Source organism: Piliocolobus tephrosceles, chromosome 6, assembly GCF_002776525.5.
Source record: "Piliocolobus tephrosceles isolate RC106 chromosome 6, ASM277652v3, whole genome shotgun sequence".
Classification (NCBI taxonomy): domain Eukaryota; kingdom Metazoa; phylum Chordata; class Mammalia; order Primates; family Cercopithecidae; genus Piliocolobus; species Piliocolobus tephrosceles.
Window position 1 is genome coordinate 123,396,512 of NC_045439.1, and position 19,889 is coordinate 123,416,400.

The window sequence follows — 19,889 nt, forward strand, 5'->3', positions numbered from 1 at the left end:
CCTGGGCAAAAGAGGGAGATTCCATCTCAAAAAAAAAAAAAAAAAAAGAAAAAAGAAAAGAAAAGGGTATTTCTCACAGTTCTAGAGGCTGGGAATTCCAAGAGCATGGTTCCTGCATCTGGTGAGGGTCATCCCATGGCAGAAGGGCACAAGGTAGAAACGAGTACATAAGACAAAGGGACCATGGGCCAAACTTGCTTTGTAACAGCCCTCTCTCGTGATAACCTGCTCTGTGATAGTAACATTAATCCGTTGATGAGGGCTCTGTCCTTGTGACTCAGTCACCTCGTATTAAGCCCCATCTTCAACACTGTTGCATTGGGAGTCAAATTTCCAATGTGAACTTTTGGGGGACACATTCAAATCACAGCATTTCTGATTCTTCCAGGCCTAGATCTCAGCTGATGTTGCTATTCTCCTGGTTACCCCCATCCCTTCCCCCATCTGATCCTAGTTTGCTTTCTGGACCTGGGGAAGGGAAGGAGGATGGACTATTTTTAGATAAAAGCTGCTGGCTATGACCCAGCAGCCCTACAGTTATTGATTTGGCTTCTAATGCATCTTGAGAAGTGCAGTGGGTACCATTTTTGTTAGTCATCCTGAGGCCATGAACTGGATCTTCTCAGGGCTGGCTTGGCTCCTTCAGACTATTATAAATATCCACAGGCCTTGCCTCCCTGCCTTCCTCTGCTTGGTTTCCTTATGTTTCCATCCCTAGCTACTTTGACCTTCCTACACTCGGATCCTTCCACCTCAGCTCTTTCTTGTTCTTAGTTCCTCACGTAGCCTCTTGCTGGGAGAGAGACAATGTTGGAAATAAGGAAATATCTAAGACAATTTCCAGTCTCACTCCATATAAGGTGATGGTATCTAGTGAGTGACAGTTGGTGTCAGTATGTGACTCAGTGCCTTCTTGTTACTCATCCCTCCATACGTAGTGGTTAGAGTGAAGAGAAGTGGGCAGTGAACAGACTCTGGACCCAGCTTAAGGTAAAAGAAACTTCCCTCAACATCTACCTGCACATGGTGGCTGGCAGGGTAGGGGTGACATTGTGACTCAGATCCTTTGCCCAGCATAGTTAGAATTTTCCTACCAGTCCTCAGTTCTAGAAAAGATTCTCACCTGATTTTTGGCTTCCAGTCTATGCTTCTATATTCTCTAAGGTGGCGGCTTTTCTTCCCTGTTCTTTAAACTGTTGTGCTCTTGACACAGGAATTCTGCCTGCTTCCTCAGACTCCCACCAACCCCCTATATAGGAGTTACCAGTAGAAGCAGAGGCTTGACCTGTGAACCTTTAGTCCTGGAGCATATGATGAAGGGAATTGAGCAAAAACTTGGAAGGATGGGGCCGGGCGCAGTGGTTCATGCCTGTAATCCCAGCACTTTGGAAGGCTGAGACGGGCAGATCATGAGGTCAGGAGATCGAGATCATCCTGGCTAACACGGTGAAACCCCGTCTCTACTAAAAAACACAAAAAACTAGCCAGGGGAGGTGGCAGGTGCCTGTAGTCCCAGCTACTCGGGAGGCTGAGGCAGGAGAATGGCATAAACCCGGGAGGTGGAACTTGCAGTGAGCAGAGATCTGGCCACTGCACTCCAGCCTGGGTGACAGAGTGAGACTGTCTCAACAACAACAACAACAACAACAACAAAAAAAAAACTTGGAAGGATGGAATTATATCACAGTCCCTCTTTTCCCTGTAATGGAAAGGCTTTAGTGAAAATCAGGCAGCAACACTTGGACAGTGAAAATAGACTCTGAAAGGTGAGGTGACAAGAGGTGACATAATGGTCATTGTTAACATTTATGCAAGGTTGGTTGTAGGTTAGGTGTTCTAATCATTTTATGTGTATTAAGTCACCAAATCCTCACAACAATTCTCTAAAGTAGTTTATTATCTTTACTTTGTAAACAAGGAAGCATATCCAAATAGGTTAAATAATTTTCCCCATAAGCACAAAGTTAGCAAGTTAGGGATTCCAATCCAAGTACTCTGGCTTCAGATCCCTTGATCTTAACCTTACCTGCCTCTCAGCACCACCGGGAAGACAAGGCCTTGGAGTCAGTGAGGAAGTGTCACATTTCCTATCCCTGCACCCATAGCTCTCAGTAGACTCAGAATTTTTCCACTGCCATGTCTTTGCTTATCTTGAGTGACAGTGTTTGTGGGTGAACCTTGAAGGTGCTCTTTTTCTGCTACAAGGGCCCTGGGAGATAGCATGGACATGTACATTGTGAAGCCAGCCTCAGACCTTATCTTGAAGCAGCTTGAGGCCAGACCTACTGTAGGCTCAGTATCTTGCTAGAGGCATGGAAGTGATTCATCCTGCCAGGCATTTTTCTTCCTTTCCTCCTTCTGCTGATAAAAGTCCTGTCCTTGAAGACCTTGAAGCTTTCCTAGGTGGAGTTAATCTCTCTTTTCAGTATTCTTTGTCCTCTTGTGGGTCATCTTACTCTACTTTTATTTAGTAAATAAAATAATTTCAGTAAAAATTATTGTATTGAAAACTGCATTACTCGATGGTTACAGCCTGGTGAGACCAGACTTAGATGTCTTTCTCATGCTTGCTTTGCCTTGCACATATTAAATGTCTGTAGAATTGAATGAATGTTCTCTGTGTTAAAGTCAGCACCAAGCTTTCCAAAGGCTGCCCCTTCTAGGCCGCTTTTCCCAGGAGCCTCATCCATTCCTTCCTCACTCCACAAGGAGAGAAGATGCAGCTTTACTCTTTTTGATGTTACCATGGTAGCCTGTGATACTTTCTTTCTAAAGTGCTGCTTGCCATCCACCAGAGACTGATGCTTCCATGGCAACCAGGTGAAGGCAATAGTCACGAGCTGGATGCAGGAAAGGAATTCCGGTCTGAGAAGCTGCATATCTGAATCTTCTAGCTTCAGACATCCTTTCCCCTCTCTTCTAACTTTTGGGCTTTATATCCAGGACTGGTTTGCTCTCCGATATGCCCTTGGTTGAGAGAGCTCTGTGAAAGTGAGGTGAAGCAGACCAACCAACTCAGATTATGTGGGAAGGTGGGGGCAAGGAAAGAGCTGATCAAAGATCACTTCAGAAAGTTGGATGAAGTCTATTAGTTGTTCAGATGATCTGCTCTCAAAAGCCCGTAAGGAGTTGGCTGGAGTTGCTGGAGAGCCATTAAGCAGTTATTTTTGAGAGCAATGGGTAGATGAATGAGGTGCCTGAAGACTGGAAAGGAGCCAGTCAGTGCCAGATTGTAGAAAGGAGGAACAATGACCTTGACAATAGGAGACCTGTCAAACTTGCCAATGTTCCAGAAAGGATGAGAGTTTCAGTCAGCTTTCAGGCATCAGGAAGCCTATTTGCTTAGAATTAGTGGTGCTAAGAATTTGCCTCCTCTCAACTCCTGAGCATAAGCAAGCTAGGGGACCTCCACCCTGTAGCTGAGTGTCACACTCTGGAACCACACAGCATGGTTCAGACCCCTCTTCCCTCACAAACTAGTTGAATAAGCTTGGGTAAGTTCCTTCACTGCTGTCACACTTCATCTGTAAAAAGGAAATAGTAACACCTATCTCATAGGGATGTTGTGAGAATTCATTGAGAAGGGTTTGGAACTTGGCTTATTACTGTCCTCAGTATTTTCATTCCTTTGGATGCCTACTCACTTGATTTTCTAGCTGACTTCATTCTCCCCAACTTCAGAGCTCAAGGTTTATGGGGAAAAGCAAGGGCGGTGCAATGGTGAAAATAAATCTTCATTTTTAAATAAATAAATTGTTCCTGGGCTAAAGCCCCAAGCTCACAAGGTCTTGGGTCACATATAACCTGCCTAGTTTTCAGGAAAACAAATCCCACTAGCCCAATCTCTTTATGCTGGAGACTCTGTCCATATAGTTAGATTTTAACCAGATGGTTTTGAGAAATCAAAATGAGCCCTCCTCACAGGTACCTTCAAGGTACCTAACACCATTAGCTTTGTCTGGCAGGGGAAAAATGCCAGGGCACTCTGTTTTGTTTTGTTTTGAGACAGGGTCTGGCTCTGTTGCCCATGCTGGAGTACAGTGGTGCTATCACAGCTCACTGCAGCCTCAACCTCCTGAGCTCAAATGATCCTCCTGATTAGCTGAGACTACAGGTATGTGCCACTATGCCCAGCTGAGTTTTGTATTTTTTGTAGAGATGGGGTCTTGCTATGTTGTCCAGCTGGTCTTGAACTACTGGGCTCAAGTGATCCTCCCTCTTTGGCCTCCCAAAGTGCTAGGATTATAGGTGTGAGCCACCACAACTGGCTGAGAGCACCCTCTGTTTACCACCCTTTCATTAGCATCTCTCCTAGCCTCCCCCAAGCACCCATCTTTGTTGGTCTCCAGAGCCTAGCCCTACACTGGCACTTTCCTTTCTGAATAAGTATTATATTTATTTATTTATTTTTATTTATTTATTTTTTTGGAGACAGTGTACGGGTTTCTCCATGTTGTCATTCTGGTCTTGAACTCCTGACCTCAGGTGATCCGCCCACCTTGGCCTCCCAAAGTGCTGGGATTACAGCTGTGAGCCACTGTGAGCCACTAAATAAGGCACTGGGCCTTATTTATTTATTTTTTTATTTTTATTTTTGAGACGGAGTCTTGCTCTGTCGCCCAGACTGGAGCACAGTGGCGGATCTCAGCTCACTGCAAGCTCCGCTTCCCGGGTTTACGCCATTCTCCTGCCTCAGCCTCCGGAGTAGCTGGGACTACAGGTGCCCGCCACCTCGCCCGGCTAGTTTTTTGTATTTTTTTTTTTTTAGTAGAGATGGGGTTTCACTGTGTTAGCCAGGATGGTCTCGATCTCCTGACCTCGTGATCCGCCCGTCTCGGCCTCCCAAAATGCTGGGATTACAGGCTTGAGCCACCGCACCCGGCCTATTTATTTTTTTTGAGACGGAGTCTTGCTCTGTCGCCCAGGCTGGAGTGCAGTGGCCGGATCTCAGCTCACTGCAAGCTCCGTCTCCCGGGTTTATGCCATTCTCCTGCCTCAGCCTCCCGAGTAGCTGGGACTACAGGCGCCCGCCACCTCCCCAGCTAGTTGTTTTTTTGTATTTTTTTTGTAGTAGAGATGGGGTTTCACCGTGTTAGCCAGGATGGCCTCAATCTCCTGACCTCGTGATCCGCCTATCTCGGCCTCCCAAAGTGCTGGGATTACAGGCTTGAGCCACCGCACCCGGCCTATTTATTTTTTTTGAGACGGAGTCTTGCTCTGTCGCCCAGGCTGGAGTGCAGTGGCCGGATCTCAGCTCACTGCAAGCTCCGTCTCCCGGGTTTATGCCATTCTCCTGCCTCAGCCTCCCGAGTAGCTGGGACTACAGGCGCCCGCCACCTCCCCAGCTAGTTGTTTTTTTGTATTTTTTTTGTAGTAGAGATGGGGTTTCACCGTGTTAGCCAGGATGGCCTCAATCTCCTGACCTCGTGATCCGCCTATCTCGGCCTCCCAAAGTGCTGGGATTACAGGCTTGAGCCACCGCACCCGGCCTATTTATTTATTTTTTTGAGACAGAGTCTCACGCTATCACCCAGGCTGGAGTGCAGTGGCATGATCTCTGCTCACTGCAACCTCTGCCTCCTGGGTTCAAGTGATTCTCCCGCCTCAGCCTCCGGAGTAGCTGGAATTACAGGCGCCCACCACCATGCCTGGCTAATTTTTGTAATTTTTTTTTTTAGTAGAAACAGGGTTTCACCATGTTGGCCAGACTGGTCTCAAACTCCTGACCTCGTGATCTACCCACCTTGGCCTCCCAAAGTGCTGGGATTACAGGTGTGAGCCACTTGACCGACGTGAATAAGTATTTTAAATCAGCACAGGTCCTCTGCTTAAAGTCAAGTTATAATTTGAACACAAAATTTGAACCCAGGCCGGGCGCGGTGGCTCAAGCCTATAATCCCAGCACTTTGGGAGGCCGAGACGGGCGGATCACGAGGTCAGGAGATCGAGACCATCCTGGCTAACACGGTGAAACCCCGTCTCTACTAAAAAATACAAAAAAATTAGCCGGGCGAGGTGGCAGGCGCCTGTAGTCCCAGCTACTCGGGAGGCTGAGGCAGGAGAATGGCGTGAACCCGGGAGGCGGAGCTTGCAGTGAGCTGAGATCTGGCCACAGCACTCCAGCCTGGGCGACAGAGCAAGACTCCATCTCAAAAAAAAAAAAAGAAAGAAAAATCGGGGCGGGCGCGGTGGCTCAAGCCTGTAATCCCAGCACTTTGGGAGGCCGAGGCGGGCGGATCACGAGGTCAGGAGATCAAGACCATCCTGGCTAACATGGTGAAACCCCGTCTCTACTAAAAATAAATACAAAAAACTAGCCGGGCGAGGTGGCGGGCGCCTGTAGTCCCAGCTACTCCGGAGGCTGAGGCAGGAGAATGGCGGAAACCCGGGAGGTGGAGCTTGCAGTGAGCTGAGATCCGGCCACTGCACTCCAGCCCAGGAAACAGAGGGAGACTCTGTCTCAAAAAAAAAGAAAAAGAAAGAAAAAGAAAAATCATGCAGTAAAATGCCATCACAGAGCTTCAATTGCCAATCTTTCCCCCAACCTTCCACCAAACAACAAAACCCTATAAAGGGTTACCTGTTAGTCCTATGGGAGGCATGTTGGACTTTGTAGACCATAACTTAAATTTTTATCTCCAGATGATGCTGTGCTTGAGAGTTTAGCAAGCTGCTTTGATGCCTAAATAAGGGACATAGGTTGCAAAAGGCATTACTACTTCCACTGCTTCTTTATATAATGCTTGAGAAATTACAAAGATCTTTGCTCTTTTATTTAGTCCTCATGACTTTGCTACAAGGCAGGTATTCTTCGTTTTAGAGTTGGGATAGCGTAGCTGAGTTCAGCAAACCAGACAGGTTAAGAGTGACTTTATCCACAGACCCCCATCCAGGAAACATCCTGAGCACTAACTGAAAAGCATTCAAGGGCTTGCTGAATTTGCATTCACATCTGGAGTTTTCAAGGCCACTAAGCTATGGAAACTTGACATCAATATTCAAATAGATGAAAAGGGACCTTGAGCATATCCATCAGAGACTCACCAAGATGATAAAGGCCTAAGAAGCAGTATGCTCTTGTCTGGTGTTTGTGTCCTTTGACGACTGCACCATCCACCCAAATTTTGCTGCCTTCTTTATAGGAAGGGCCTTGTTCTCATGTGGTGGGCTGCCCACTGTTTCTCCTCTGGGCATTTGCTCATGTAGTTTGACCACAAGGAATGCTTCTCCTTCTTTCTCTCATCTATCTATAGTCTACATATCCTTTAAGGCCCAGTTTCTAAAATATGTCTTCCAAATTTACTGTTTCTTCCATTCAGAATTCCTGGAACACATGAGGTAGCCCCAAGTTAGATAGAATGTGGTATTGTTTGCTGCTGTTTTGCCTGTTTTGTGCTGTACCACCTCATCCATCTCCCCAGCTTAATTGTAAGCTATTTGAGGGGCAGAGATTGTGTCTTACTTGTATTTGTTTTCCCCATTGGGCCCAGCACAGTGATTGGCATATTGCAGATGTTTAGTACTTGAGAGAAACAAAATGTCTTCTTGCATTTGTGGATGAAAGATTAAAATGTCCAGGAAAAATTTACTTAGATTAATGTGGATTTAAACTATGTTAGATTAATAAAAAGATGTATGTGTGTGAACTTCCTGGGAGTGAGGGTTTAACCCAGAGGACATCCACACATAACCCTGTCTGTCTTTCAGAAGAGAAGAGCCCCTGTTCCATTCTCTCTAGAGGGGATCGGATATAGCAGGGCCTAAAAGCTCCTCTGTAGGCAGAGGCCCAGAGTGGAGAGATTTCCAGATGCAGGACTCCCCACTCCTCTGGCCCTCAGGGAAGACCACACAAAGTCTATGCTCTGGGCCAATGAGGGGGTCTTGTGGGCAAAGGGGAGTGGGAGTAGTAGGGGCTGGGCAGGGGCTGGTAAGGGAACACGGACTCCAAGACAAAATTGCAGTGGTTAAGAGATGCATGAGGACAGAAGGGACCTTACCTGGCATGGCAGCTCAGGCCCCAATGCCCTCTGCTGACCTCTCACCCCAGCCAAGATCAATGGCTCTACTGTGCCTTGATCAGAGAAAGAGAGAATGGTGTGTGGCTCTTGGAGCAGGCCTCACCTCTCCCAAGTCTGGCGGGAGCCTGGCTTCAGCTTCTGTCTGTTCTGAGCTATTCCCTGTAGGCGTCTGGAGGGAACACACAGATGGGTTGGGCTGATGGGACTAGCTGGGTTGGGGGAGGGAGGCTCGTGGTATATGGCTCCCCTCATGGGGGAGGTCTTGCCGTCATCATCTTCCATACACGAAAGACGTTTTAAGCTTCTGCCACATAAAAGGCACTGGGCCTTTCTTGTTCCTCATCCTCCTCTCTGGCCATATCTGACCACTGGTGATACTCTCCTAGAAACCCCTCCTCTGGCAGTAGTCACAACAGGCTCAATCCTAGTTCTCCCACTACCTCTTTGGCAGTTGCTTCTCCACCTTCTCCATCTATATATCCCCAGGAGCTCCTTTTTCCCTCTTTTTTCTCTGGACCCCTGGGGCTTTGTTTTAAATTATTTTGTTTCTTTTCTTTCTTTCTTTTTTTTTTTTTTTTGAGACGGACCCTCACTCTGTCGCCAGGCTGGAGTGCAGTGGCATGATCTCGGCTCACTGCAACCTCTGCTGCCCAGGTTCAAGCGATTCTCCTGCCTCAGCCTCCCGAGTAGCTGGGATTACAGGTGCCTACCCCTGCACCTGACTAATTTTTGTAGTTTTTGGTAGAGACGGGGTTTCACTATCTTGGCCAGGCTGGTCTTGAACTCCTGAGCTTATGATCCACCCGCCGTGGCCTCCCAAAGTGCTGGGATTACAGGTGTGAACCACTGTGCCCGGCCTATTTTGTTTCATTTTTGAAGAGTTACTAAACAACATAGTTAAAATTTCCAAAGGTAGGCCAGGCACGGTGGCTCACACCTGTAAATCCCAGCACTTTGGGAGGCCGAGGTGGGTGGATCACGAGGTCAGGAGTTTGAGACCGGCCTGGTCAAGATGGTGAAATCCCCATCTCTACTAAATACAAACATTAGCTGGGCATGGTGATGGGCACCTGTAATCCCAGCTACTCAGAAGACTTAGGCAGGAGAATCGCTTGAACCCAGGAGGTGGAGGTTGCAGTGAGCTGAGATTGTGCCACTGCACTCCAGCCTTGGTGACAGAGCAAGACTCTGTCTCAAAAAAAAAAAAAAAAAACTTCCAAAGGTAGAAAAAGGGCATACAGACTGGGCACAGTGGCTCAGGCCTGTAATCTCAGCACTTTGAGAGGCTGAAGCAGGTGAATCACCTGAGGTCAGCAGTTTGAGACCAGCCTGACCAACATGGAGAAACCCCATCTCTACCAAAAATACAAAATTAGCCAGGCATGGTGGCACATGCCTGTAATCCCAGCTACTCGGGGAGGCTGAGACAGGAGAATCGCTTGAACCCAGGAGGCGGATGTTGCGGTGAGATCGTGCCATTGCACTCCAGCCTGGGCAACAAGAGTGAAACTCTGTCTCAAAAAAAAAAAAAAAGAAAAGAAAAGAAAAGAAAAAGTGAAAAAGAAAAAGGGCATACAATGAAGAGTCAGTTCCCCTCTTCTACTCACCCAGTCCCCTTCCCAGAGGCAGCCAGTACCACCTTTTTTTTTTTTAGACAGAATCTCACTTTGTTGCCCAGGCTGGAGTATAGTGGCAGGATCTCAGCTCACTGCAACCTCCACCTCCTGGGTTCAAACAATTCTCCTGCCTCAGCCTCTCGAGTAGCTGGGATTACAGACATGTGCCACCATGCCCAGCTAATTTTTGTATTTTTAGTAGAGAAGAAATTTTGTCATGTTGGCCAGGCTGGTCTCGAACTCCTGACCTCAGGTGATCTACCTGCCTTGGCCTCTCAAAGTGCTGGGATTACAGGCATGAGCCACCCTGAGCCTGGCCTGTCACAAACCCTTTTGTGAATCTGATGAAATTCATGAACCCTATTCTCAGACACATGCATGACTACACAAATACATCAGATTGTATGTGCCATTTCACAAGACGCAGACTCCATCAGTAGTCTGGGGTAAGGATCTCAGCCTGTACTGTATCTTCTCCCTTAGTATAATTATGGATCCCCTTGCAAAATGAAAATCAGGGCTACTTGTTTGAAGAATTTTAAGAACACAACAGCAGAACATTAAACTAAGCTTAGGGCCCTGTGTGACTGCACAGGTCACCTTTTCCCCTTGCTCTTCTACTACTATCTTTATGGTAATTATTCTCAAATCTGTTTCTCTTGTCCCAACTTGTTCTGAATTTCGGATTCAGCTCCAGAGAACTGCTGAAACCCCATACAGATGTTCTTCTAGCATCTCAAATTCAGTTTCTCCAAAATGGAGCTCCTTACTCTCACTACCTCCTTTGCCCCCTAACTCCAAGTTCCTCACCATCCTCTCACCACCTACAACTTTTTCCTCTCTTTATACCATCCACTAAGTTGCCAAGTCCCATTAATTCTGACCCTCAAACCCATGCCTCCTTCCTTTCCCACTGCCACCCTCCTCAGGATGGCCTTTCATTATCCTCCATATGTATCATTCTTACTGGTCCCTAAACTCAGCTCCTCAGGACTTACCTCTGCAGCTCCAATCCATACACACCTCTCCCAGCCTCCTCTTTCCAAAGGACCATCCTAATCATGACTTCCACATTCAGAGACCTGCAGTGACTCTCCCTGCCTACAGAGTTGGGCACAAACTCTTTTTCCTGGCATTTAAGGTCCTTTACAGTGGGACTCCAAACCTTCTTTTCTATGCTCATCTCTTACCCCTCCTCTTCATGTCCCTGAGGTTTCAACCCAACTGTACAGCCATCTGGTCCCTTAATGGGCCCAGTGTGTTTTCCTGCATTTTAAAATTTGAGCTGCCTCTGTTCATGGTCCTCAGAATTTAGAACTTGCTTACTCCACTACAGGCATGTAATTTCTATGGACCTTTCACCACAGTTGCTGCACATGGCCCTGCCCATTGTGTCCCTACATCTTGACTGCTGTCCCCTCTTTCTCTTCCTCCCATCCTTATTGGAAAGGGAGCCTCAGATGCAAAAGTGGATAAAATCACCATTAAGTATCAAGCAGAGCCGGGCGCGGTGGCTCACACCTATAATCCCAGCACTTTGGAAGGCCGAGGCGGATGGATCACCTGAAGTCAGCAGTTCAAGATCAGCCTTGTTAACACGGTGAAACTCCATCTCTACTAAAAATACAAAAATTTAGCCAAGCGTGGTGGCAGGTGCCTGTAATCCCAGCTACACAGGAGACTGAGGCAGAAGAATCACTTGAACCCGGGAGGTGAAGGTTGCAGTGAGTGGAGATCGCGCCATTGCACTCCAGCCTGGGCGATAAGAGCAAGACTTCATCTCAAAAAAAAAAAAAAAAAGTATCAAGCAGACACAGAATCCCAACTCTGCTGCTTACTGGGTAACCTCAGGCAAGTGACTTACACTGCGTTTCTTCTACTGTTAAACAGGTAGTAGTAACACCTTATATAGTTTTTTTGTTTTGTTTTGTTTGTTTGTTTTTTTGAGATAGAGTCTCGCTCTGTTGCTCAGGTTGAAGTGCAATGGCACGATGTTGGCTCATTGCAACCTCCACCTCCTGGGTTCAAGCAATTCTCCTGCCTCAGCCTCCCGAGTAGCTGGGATTACAGGCACACACCACCACGTCTAGCTAATTTTCTTGTATTTTTAGTAGGAACGGGGTTTCGCCAGGTTGGGTGGGCTGGTCTTGAATTCTTGACCTCAGGTGATCCTCCTGCCTCGGCCTCCCAAAGTGCTGGGATTATAGGCGTGAGCCACCGCACCTGGGCTTATCTTTTTGTTTGTTTGTTTGTTTTTTTAGAGACAAGTTTTTTTAAAGAGACAAGTTTTTTAAAGAGACAAGTTCTATCACCCAGGCTGGAATGCAGTGATTACAGCTCACTTCAGCCTTGAACTCCTAGGCTCAAGTAATCCTCCCGCTTCCCGACTAGTTAAAGACTACATCCTCCCATCATACAGAGCCTGGAGTCGCTCACACCCGGGATGCCCACTGGGTCAGAAAAGTGCTTTTGAATTTGAGGGATTTTAAAACACTAAATATTTTTTGTCCTATTAATTAAAAATGTAAAAACTCAAGAGTTACAACTTCCTGGTCTTTTTCCATCCCTGAGTGAGACGGCCCAAGGCGTTTAACACATCCTGTTCTCTCCAGCTCTCCCCTTTCGACCCAAAGGGCATCTCTCCTTTGCTCTTAGGATGTCAGCAAAATGCTGAGACTTAGTGCAGCTGTTTGAGTGTGCTCGGAACGGCTCCAGTCCACATTCTCAGGGGCCACTCTACAGGTGCACTGATTTTTTTTTTTTTTTTTTTTTTTTTGAGACAGGGTCTTGCTCTGTTGCCCATGCTGCAGTGCAGTGGTACAATCACAGCTCACTGCAGCCTTAATCTCCTGGCTCAAGCGATCCTCCCAGCTCAGCCTCCCAAGTAGCTAGGACTATCCGAATGACACCACGCCCAGCTGATTTTTTGTAAGACAGAGTTTTGCCATGTTGCCCAGGTTGGTTACAAACTCCTGAACTTGAATGATCCTCCTGCCTCAGCCTACCAAAGTGCTGGGATTACAGGTGTGAGCCACCATGCCTAGCCGATTTTTATATTTTTTGTAGAAACTGGCTCTCACTATGTTTCCCAGGCTGGACCTTATATAGTCTTTAAGGAATTAACATACAAAGTGTATAAAGTCCTAAGGATAGTGCCATTATTCATCTTATTATTAATAACTACCCATGCTGGGCTGGTCCCCTTGGCTCCTCCCCAGCTGCAAGGACTCAGGAAGCATTGCAACCCTCTTTCCATCAAGTTCTGGGAGGCTGTGTGGGGTGGAATGCAGGCTGGCCCTCAGGTGCTCAGGTAGCTATATTGTATGTCTAGGGGTGGTGAGGGGAGCTGCTGCCTCTGCTCCCTTTGTTCAAACTCATGGCTCAGGCAGCAGCAGGCGTGGGCGTCCCCAGGGGAGGCAGTGACAGTTTCAGTACTCACACGGGCTTTGCAGGTGACAGCTGGGGCTGTGGAGCCCTGCCAGAGGAGGCACAGAGAGACCCCATCACGCACGGGATATGGGCCCCACTTTGAACCAGCCCAAGTCAAAGCTGAGTACCTCTGGGAGCTAAATGTAGCCCCTGGCCTGTTCCCTGCAGGATAGAGTGGGGTAAGGAGATGAGGCTCAGAGTCTAGAGATTTGGTCCCACTGTGTCACTAATTTACAAATGACTTCTAGGAGGTCCTTGTTCCTCTCCAGGCCTGTTTCTCATCGGCAAAAGAAGTGGGCCCGATTATCTGTAAGGGCCTGTGGCCCTTTGACACGGACCATCCCAGGTCAAGTCAGTTCCAGAGCCTCCTTAGAGAGTGAGGTTCCTTGCTCCTCTGGGCCTGAGTTTTCTGGTGGGTAACAGCAGTTTCCATCAACACCCATTTCCTCCCCCACAGACTCCAAGAACAGAGTCAAACGTGAACAGATGCAGTATAAAAATTCTTTATTGAAAAGAGAAAGGGTGGCCTCTTGCTGGTGCCCTCTGGGCCCTGGCCCAAAGGGGTTGCCACTGCTCAGCATCTGAATGCAGAAAGTCTGTCCACCCCTTACCTTTAATAATCTTAAAGGGGAAGTGCCGTGGTGGACTAGTAAGTCAACTGAATCAAGGGCTTCCAGGCCCTTACCTTTAAGAACTCCTTAAAGGCAAAGTGGACACACCCGGCAGCAGATGAGAGCCAAAACGTTTTCAGGAAGGTCCCTGGAGGAAGGGTCTTCATGTCTGTACCTTTAAGACTCTCTTAAAGGTGAGGCAAGTTCACGCAGCGTACAAAGGAGGCAAACTCCTTCAAGGAGTCTACAGAGCACTTTTCCAGATCTCGCTTTTAGAATCTCTTTACAGATGAGGTGGCCAAGCGCGAATTAATAAAAAACAAACTACCTTGCAGAATTATTTTTCTTCCCGACCCAGCAGAACCCGCCCCGCTCACCGGCCGCCTTCAGGTCTGCGTCCTTGCCTTCTAGGCGCCCTGAGGCCCGAAGATCCGGAGAACGCGTCGGGGCGGGTGTGGAGGTACCGCCCAGCGGCCCCGGGCCGCCCTCCGCGGTCACACCGGGGCATCCTGGGAGTTTTTGGTTTCCTAGACGGCCTCCACCAGGGAAGCCGGACAGGGGCGGGGCGGGGCGAGGGGGCGAGCGGAGGGCGCGGTGACCATGGCGACCGCAGTGGCCATGGCGACCGCGGCTCAGAGCACCGAGAGGTCGTGACACGACCTGGAGCGCTGCTTGAAGAACTTGGCGTTGCGCGGCACCAGGTTGGCGAGGAACCGCTTGGCCTTCTTGGTGAGGCTCTCGCGGCGTGCGGGCGCCGCAGGGCCCTCGGGGCTGCCCGGCTCGGGCCTCTGGCCCCCGGCGCGGCTTCGGCCCCGCCGCAGGCGGATCTGGCGCACCGCGCCCTCGAAGAGCTCCCGCGTGTTGTGGTGCAGTGCGGCCGACGTCTCGATGTGCTTGCAGCTCAGCGTCCCGGCCAGGTGGCGGCCCTCTGCAGGAAGGGACCGGCTCAGGCGCCCACTAGGCCGTATGGGACCTGGGGCGAGGGTGGGTCTAGGGAGGGCCTGGGCGTGCGGTGGCAAGGGATTGGTACTAGTGACTCTTGCAACTGAGAGAACTTGGCTGAGCTCATATGGTGGGGCGGTGGAGGTGCGAAGGAGAGGGAGAAGGAGGCCTAGTAGAGAGGTGAGGGGAAGTGACAAGAAGGGATTCTCAGGGTCCCCGAGTGGGGCATTGGGAGTGTGCCCTTAGCCTGGGTCTGATTGCAAGTGAGAGCGTCTGCAATGGTAAAAAGGCCTTAGGGAGAAGAGGTGACCTGGAAGGGAGAGCGTTCCCCTGAGATCGCAAGTATGGAATCTGTTCAGGATACACACCCTCCAGTGATACCTCCCGGGAGCGGGCCAAGTCGCTCTTGTTTCCAACAAGGATAACGGGTAGGTCGTGGTGCGGCCTCCCAGCCCGGAGCCGAAGTAGGGTCTCTGGAACTTTGGAGAAGCTTCGTCGGTCAGTGACTGAGAAGACGATGAGAAAGGCGTCCCCGGTCTGAAGGCAGTGGTCCTGCAGCCACCCTCCTGCATCCCCCTGCAGACAGGCAGAGGAACGTTAGGGCTGGAGGCATAGGAGATCCTGTCCAGCACCTACACCTCAAAGAAGAGGAACAGGGCTATGAGGGAGAAAGAAGCCACCTGCTTAGGATAGTAGAGCTAGTTAATGGCAGAATCTCCATACCCAGAGTGTTTGTGGAGGAGGAAGAAGTTAGTACTATGAGGATCCTAGACTAGGGTAGCCATCCTAATTTCTTAAGCTTAAGCTCTTGATTCAAAAATGAATATTATTCACACGTCTGTAATTTGGCCTCTTATTTCTACATAGTAACCTTTATGTCCAAATATTCAGAAGTCCTCACTTTTTTCCCCCTTCCCTGATATTCCAGATCCCGGAGCTCTTGTCCTGTCACATCAGATTCCTTCAGACTGAAACATTTATGGATGGAGTCAATTTCAGGGTGTCCAGCCTAGCTTGGAGCTGCAGGGTTTGTCAAATTCCCATTCTAAGTTTGCTCTGAGTCAGAAGATCCTGGAAAGACTGTGGCTCTTAACGGCTATGGACTGTGGTGTGGGCCTTTGCTTTCTGAAGTGATATGAATGAAAGGTCAGGTTCCAGTACATGTTGAAACCAGGACCAGCAGTCCCACCAGCCTTCAGCCAGACTTTGCCCTTCCCCAGTTCTCCCAGCTTCATTACCTGCCTGCAGCCACATCTTAGTTCTCACCTGTTCCCAGATATCATAAACGACTAGAGTCACTTCCTCCTTATCCACCACGATGCGTCTTTCATAGGTATCCTCTGTTGGGAAATAGGGAGAGGGAATAAAGTCCATTAGGAGATTTCCCAACATTTGTGAGACCTGGTAACCAGGGACACCTCAGATATCAGCACCAGGGAACCCCACCCCTCTTCAGGGAGGCTGCCACAGAAAGCATTGGAAAAGCTTCTGTTAAGCTTTGTCCTTCAGGGGCTGCTCAGGTCATGAGCACTTCCTTCCCTGACCAGGGCCCCAGAGCCCCCTCAACCCCTGGAGGGCTTCCTCAAATACCTGGGTTCTCTGGTTCATGAGCACTGTCTCCCTGGAGACCACCAAAAGTGCCTGCTAGGGTGCTCTTGCCCACGCCGCTCTCCCCCACTAGCATGACCTTGAAGATGCCATCCTTTTGAGCAGGGGCTGCCTCCCCTGAGCCCAAGGAGTCAGAGGAGCCAGACGATGAGGCCTGAGGTGGCCAGTCAAGTTCATCTACAGCCTGGGCCCGCCGAAGCTGATGCTTGTAGGGGACAGGCATACTGCCTCTTCGTCTGGGGGCCCCAGGGACAGAGGGTAGCCCGCTCCGGTCCAACTCTGCCAACAGTTTCTCTGGCTTCTTTAGTAGCGTGGTATCTGCTTCTAAAATAAAACGGGAGGGCAAAGAAAAGGACGCTATGAGTGGGATATGCCCAACCATATGCAGAAGGGTCAATCCAGGCTGTTCCAGTACCAGAGGCCCAGCTACACCCACTTGATGACCATTACCCACAAGGAACTGAGAATGTCTGGCCTGACCTCTTACACTAAAATCTCCAGAAGCCTGAACTGGAGTTGACATGATAGCTTCTCCAATGTGGTCCCAACCCCAACCTATTCAAAGCGTGCCCCATGCAGGGAAGGGACCTGAATGCACGCTCACACACCCACTCACACTTTGCACTGATATACAGGCACATCCCCAGACTAGGCCTCTGGCCCTGTGGGGTGGAGTGGGAGGGGGTTTTGGGGAAGCTGCCTCTGTTTCCATCAAGAGGCCCTTCCTCCTCCTGTTCCCGGCACTGCTAATCCACAAACTGAGGAGCAGAGAGGATGAGAAGCTGAAGCTGCTGCCTAGTGTCTGGGGAGTAGGTAGAGCAGAGTAAAAAACTTTGTAGTGAGCTTCTTCCTAGGAAAGGGCCTTTGCTTTTTGAGATGATGTGCCTGGTGGGGCTCTGTGGGCTCTGTGTGTGTGTGTGTGTGTGTGTGAGAGAGAGAGGGGCTGCCGCTGCTTCCCGTGGCCCTGTAGGTGAGCATCCCTCATTGCGTGGTTGGGTGTGAGATCCCTGCATCCCTGTCTGTCCCTGTGAGTGGGAGAGAATATTGTGTTCATAGAGCAGTAGAAGTAGAGAGAGTGTGTGTGTGAGTGTGTGTGTGAGAATGAAAGGGAGAGTGACAATGCGCGGGTCAGGGTAACTGGAGGAGGAACAACAGACACAACAAAGGGGGCTGTAGGGAGGCTGGAAATAGCCCAAGATCAATACTTGGCCAGCAGCCAGGACCTCCAGGAGCCAGAAGAACCCTTACAACAGTTCTCCAGGGTAGCCCCTGCCTGTGATTCCCAGGCTTGTGGGCTGCCCCTTACCTCTCCCCTTCCTTCTTGCCCATCCCAGCCTCTGGAACGAGGCTGAGCTAGGGGCCATGTACCAGTTTCTCAAGCAAAGCCCTGGGAGTGATGGGGGAGGGGGCATTTAGGCGGCTCTTCCCCTCCACCCTAGCCCAACCTCAATCCCTTGTGTGAGCAGGGGTTTTCTCCACTTTCTCAATTGCTCTTCCCCTCTTGCTGACTGGGCTCAAGCTCCCTCAACCCCTAGTTCTGACCACCCCACCAAAGCTTCAGCTCCCACCCCCATGGTTTCAGCTGGAACCTGCCCAGGTTAGCCCTCACCTGGCGTGGGCGTCCCTGGAGGGGAGGCCCGGCGGCTGCCAGAGGGGCAGAGTGCTGTGGTTTCTGTGTCCATGTCCATGTCTGTGTCCGGGTCCGTGTGCATCGGTGTGCGTATGCGTGTGCAGCCCAGCAGCTCGCAGCACCCGCTCCCTCACTCAGCAGCACTGTCAGCTTTTCCCTTTAAATACCACCCCCCCAACACACACATGCCCTCCCCCCCAGACACCTGGGGAAATTGTCCCGCCCCCTGATGAGGTCACACATGCTAATGAGCAGTGATGTCAGCGGGATTCCCTCCTTTCTGCCCCCCTCCCTTTTCTTTGTGTCGCTTCCCTCTGGGAGCACACACACTGCAGAGCTTGGTTGAGTTACAACAGAACAGTCAAGGGGCAGAACAGACAAGGGTTGCAGGAGGTGTCAGTGGGTAAGGGAGCTGAGGGTGACGGAAGGCAGGGACCTGGGGAGGTGAAGGTCTTTCTCCAGCAGCCAGGACTATGCATCATTTGTCTCTGTATTTCCAGACACTGTCTAGCCTAGAGAGCGTGCTCAGTGGTTGCACAGGGGCAAGAGGCAGAAAGACTAAAAGCTGGTCTGAAAGACAAAGAGATACAGGCCAAAAGAGGTATGGGGACGGAGGGTCAGCCACCTGCCACCTTTTCCTTCTCCACCCTGCCTCTTCTGGGCTAAGAGCCACAAAAGTAACCATTTCCCAGCCCCTAGTCAGATGTGGGCTCTGAGGAAGGAAATTCAGCTGCTTCCTTTGGGCAGCTTCATTTTGCCACTAAGTTCAGGTAGGGGCAAACCATTGTGGAGACTCCTCCACCTTGTCTCCCTGCCAGGCCCACCATGCCAACGATAATCAGAGCAGGAAAAAAGGGAGAGACAAAGCTAGCTATCTCAAATACGAAGTTCCCAATCTTAAGTGGGTGGGGGAGGGGGGAGTACCCACTACCCCCCAACTCCCCTATCCACTGTTAATGTTTTTTAGTGTAGCTGCCAGGCCTTCTGGGCTATGCAAGGCAGATACATAATGGGTGATGTGTGCCTGTTTATAGGAAGCCCAGATAGCACATCTCTTTTACTGTTCTTTTTCTGCTCAGTTCCCTTTCCCTTCAGGTTCCTTCTCCTGCCCCTTTCCTTCTCATCCTCTTTCCTGACACCCTTAAGCTCCCAGACACACATTCTGATTTCCTTTCCTTGCCCTGTTTTTGCCAGATGCTGTGCTAAGTACTTTCTTGCATTATCTCCTTTCATCTTCTTCACCCCAAGGCCCACAGTGGTAGGTGGGTACCCTGTCCCTAAAGCGATCTTGTAGCTGGAAAATGGGAACACCAAGAATCCCACCCACATCTTTCCAGTGCCAAGGATTTTTCATTTCTACACTGTGCTGCTTTCCTTCTCTTAAATATTCCAACTGTCTCCCATTATTGGGAAAAGTCTATATTGCAATCGTCAGTGGACTTTTCGGGGAAGAGGCAAATAATAATCTTGGGAACAATGTGCAGTGACACTTCACTTATTTGGAGGTCAGCTATAGGGCAACAGTGCAGGGTTTGAGGGAGCAGAAAGGACCCCTCAGCAGCTAGAATACTCATGTGCTTTACTCACTGGGTAGATTCTCCAGTCCTCAGTCATGGCCTACTTACTTTTCACTTACTTTTATTCACAATTTTAATGTGTCCATGTGTGTTCCTGTACTAGTAGATTAGAAACACATTTAGAGTAGCAAGTGACCCCTTGTAGTCAGGGAGGCAACACCACACACACACACACACACACACACACACACACACACACACACATTTAAAGCATTCATATGCATTTTATAAATGGTCTAAGGTCGTTTAGCATAAAAGCAAATAGCTCCCCATGTCCCTACTGTTACAACTTCAGAAGACACTGCTGGAGAAAAGCCATTGGTTTCTGTGAATAATCCTCAGTTATGCAGAAAATTTTTATTATATTGCAGATACGCTGAAGACAAGTGTAACATTTTAGAATGACTTCCTTCCAAAATGAGTATTTTTTTCAGAGACAGGGTCTCGCCCTATTGCCC

The 19,889-nt window shown here is 49.4% G+C and overlaps 1 protein-coding gene across 2 annotated transcripts; it reads right to left on the bottom strand.

Moving 5' to 3' along the window:
• Window positions 1-13,548: 13,548 nt before the first annotated feature.
• On the bottom strand, window positions 13,549-18,041 carry REM2 (RRAD and GEM like GTPase 2). 2 transcript variants are annotated; one of them, XM_023230441.1, is made up of 5 exons: window positions 17,834-18,041; window positions 16,207-16,548; window positions 15,883-15,956; window positions 14,985-15,192; window positions 13,549-14,602 (listed from the first exon to the last, which is right to left on the bottom strand). In XM_023230441.1, the coding sequence occupies exons 1-5, from the start codon at window positions 17,934-17,936 to the stop codon at window positions 14,307-14,309; spliced, it is 1,023 nt and encodes a 340-aa protein (XP_023086209.1). In that variant the 5' UTR covers window positions 17,937-18,041; the 3' UTR covers window positions 13,549-14,306. The 2 variants fall into 2 exon arrangements, with proteins under 2 accessions (XP_023086209.1, XP_023086208.1); XM_023230440.1 differs by lacking the exon at window positions 17,834-18,041 and having other exon boundaries at window positions 13,551-14,602; window positions 16,207-17,743.
• Window positions 18,042-19,889: the final 1,848 nt, after the last annotated feature.

Bases quoted from the DNA above. Each gene is read 5' to 3' on its own strand.
- REM2 (XM_023230440.1), bottom strand. From the start codon at position 16,747: ATGTCAACTCCAGTTCAGGCTTCTGGAGATTTTAGTGTAAGAGGTCAG. The intron at 15,957-16,206 runs GTATTTGAGGAA...ATTTCCCAACAG, and splicing joins TCATGAACCAGAGAACCCAG to AGGATACCTATGAAAGACGC. The intron at 15,193-15,882 runs GTGAGAACTAAG...GCCTGTCTGCAG, and splicing joins TTTATGATATCTGGGAACAG to GGGGATGCAGGAGGGTGGCT.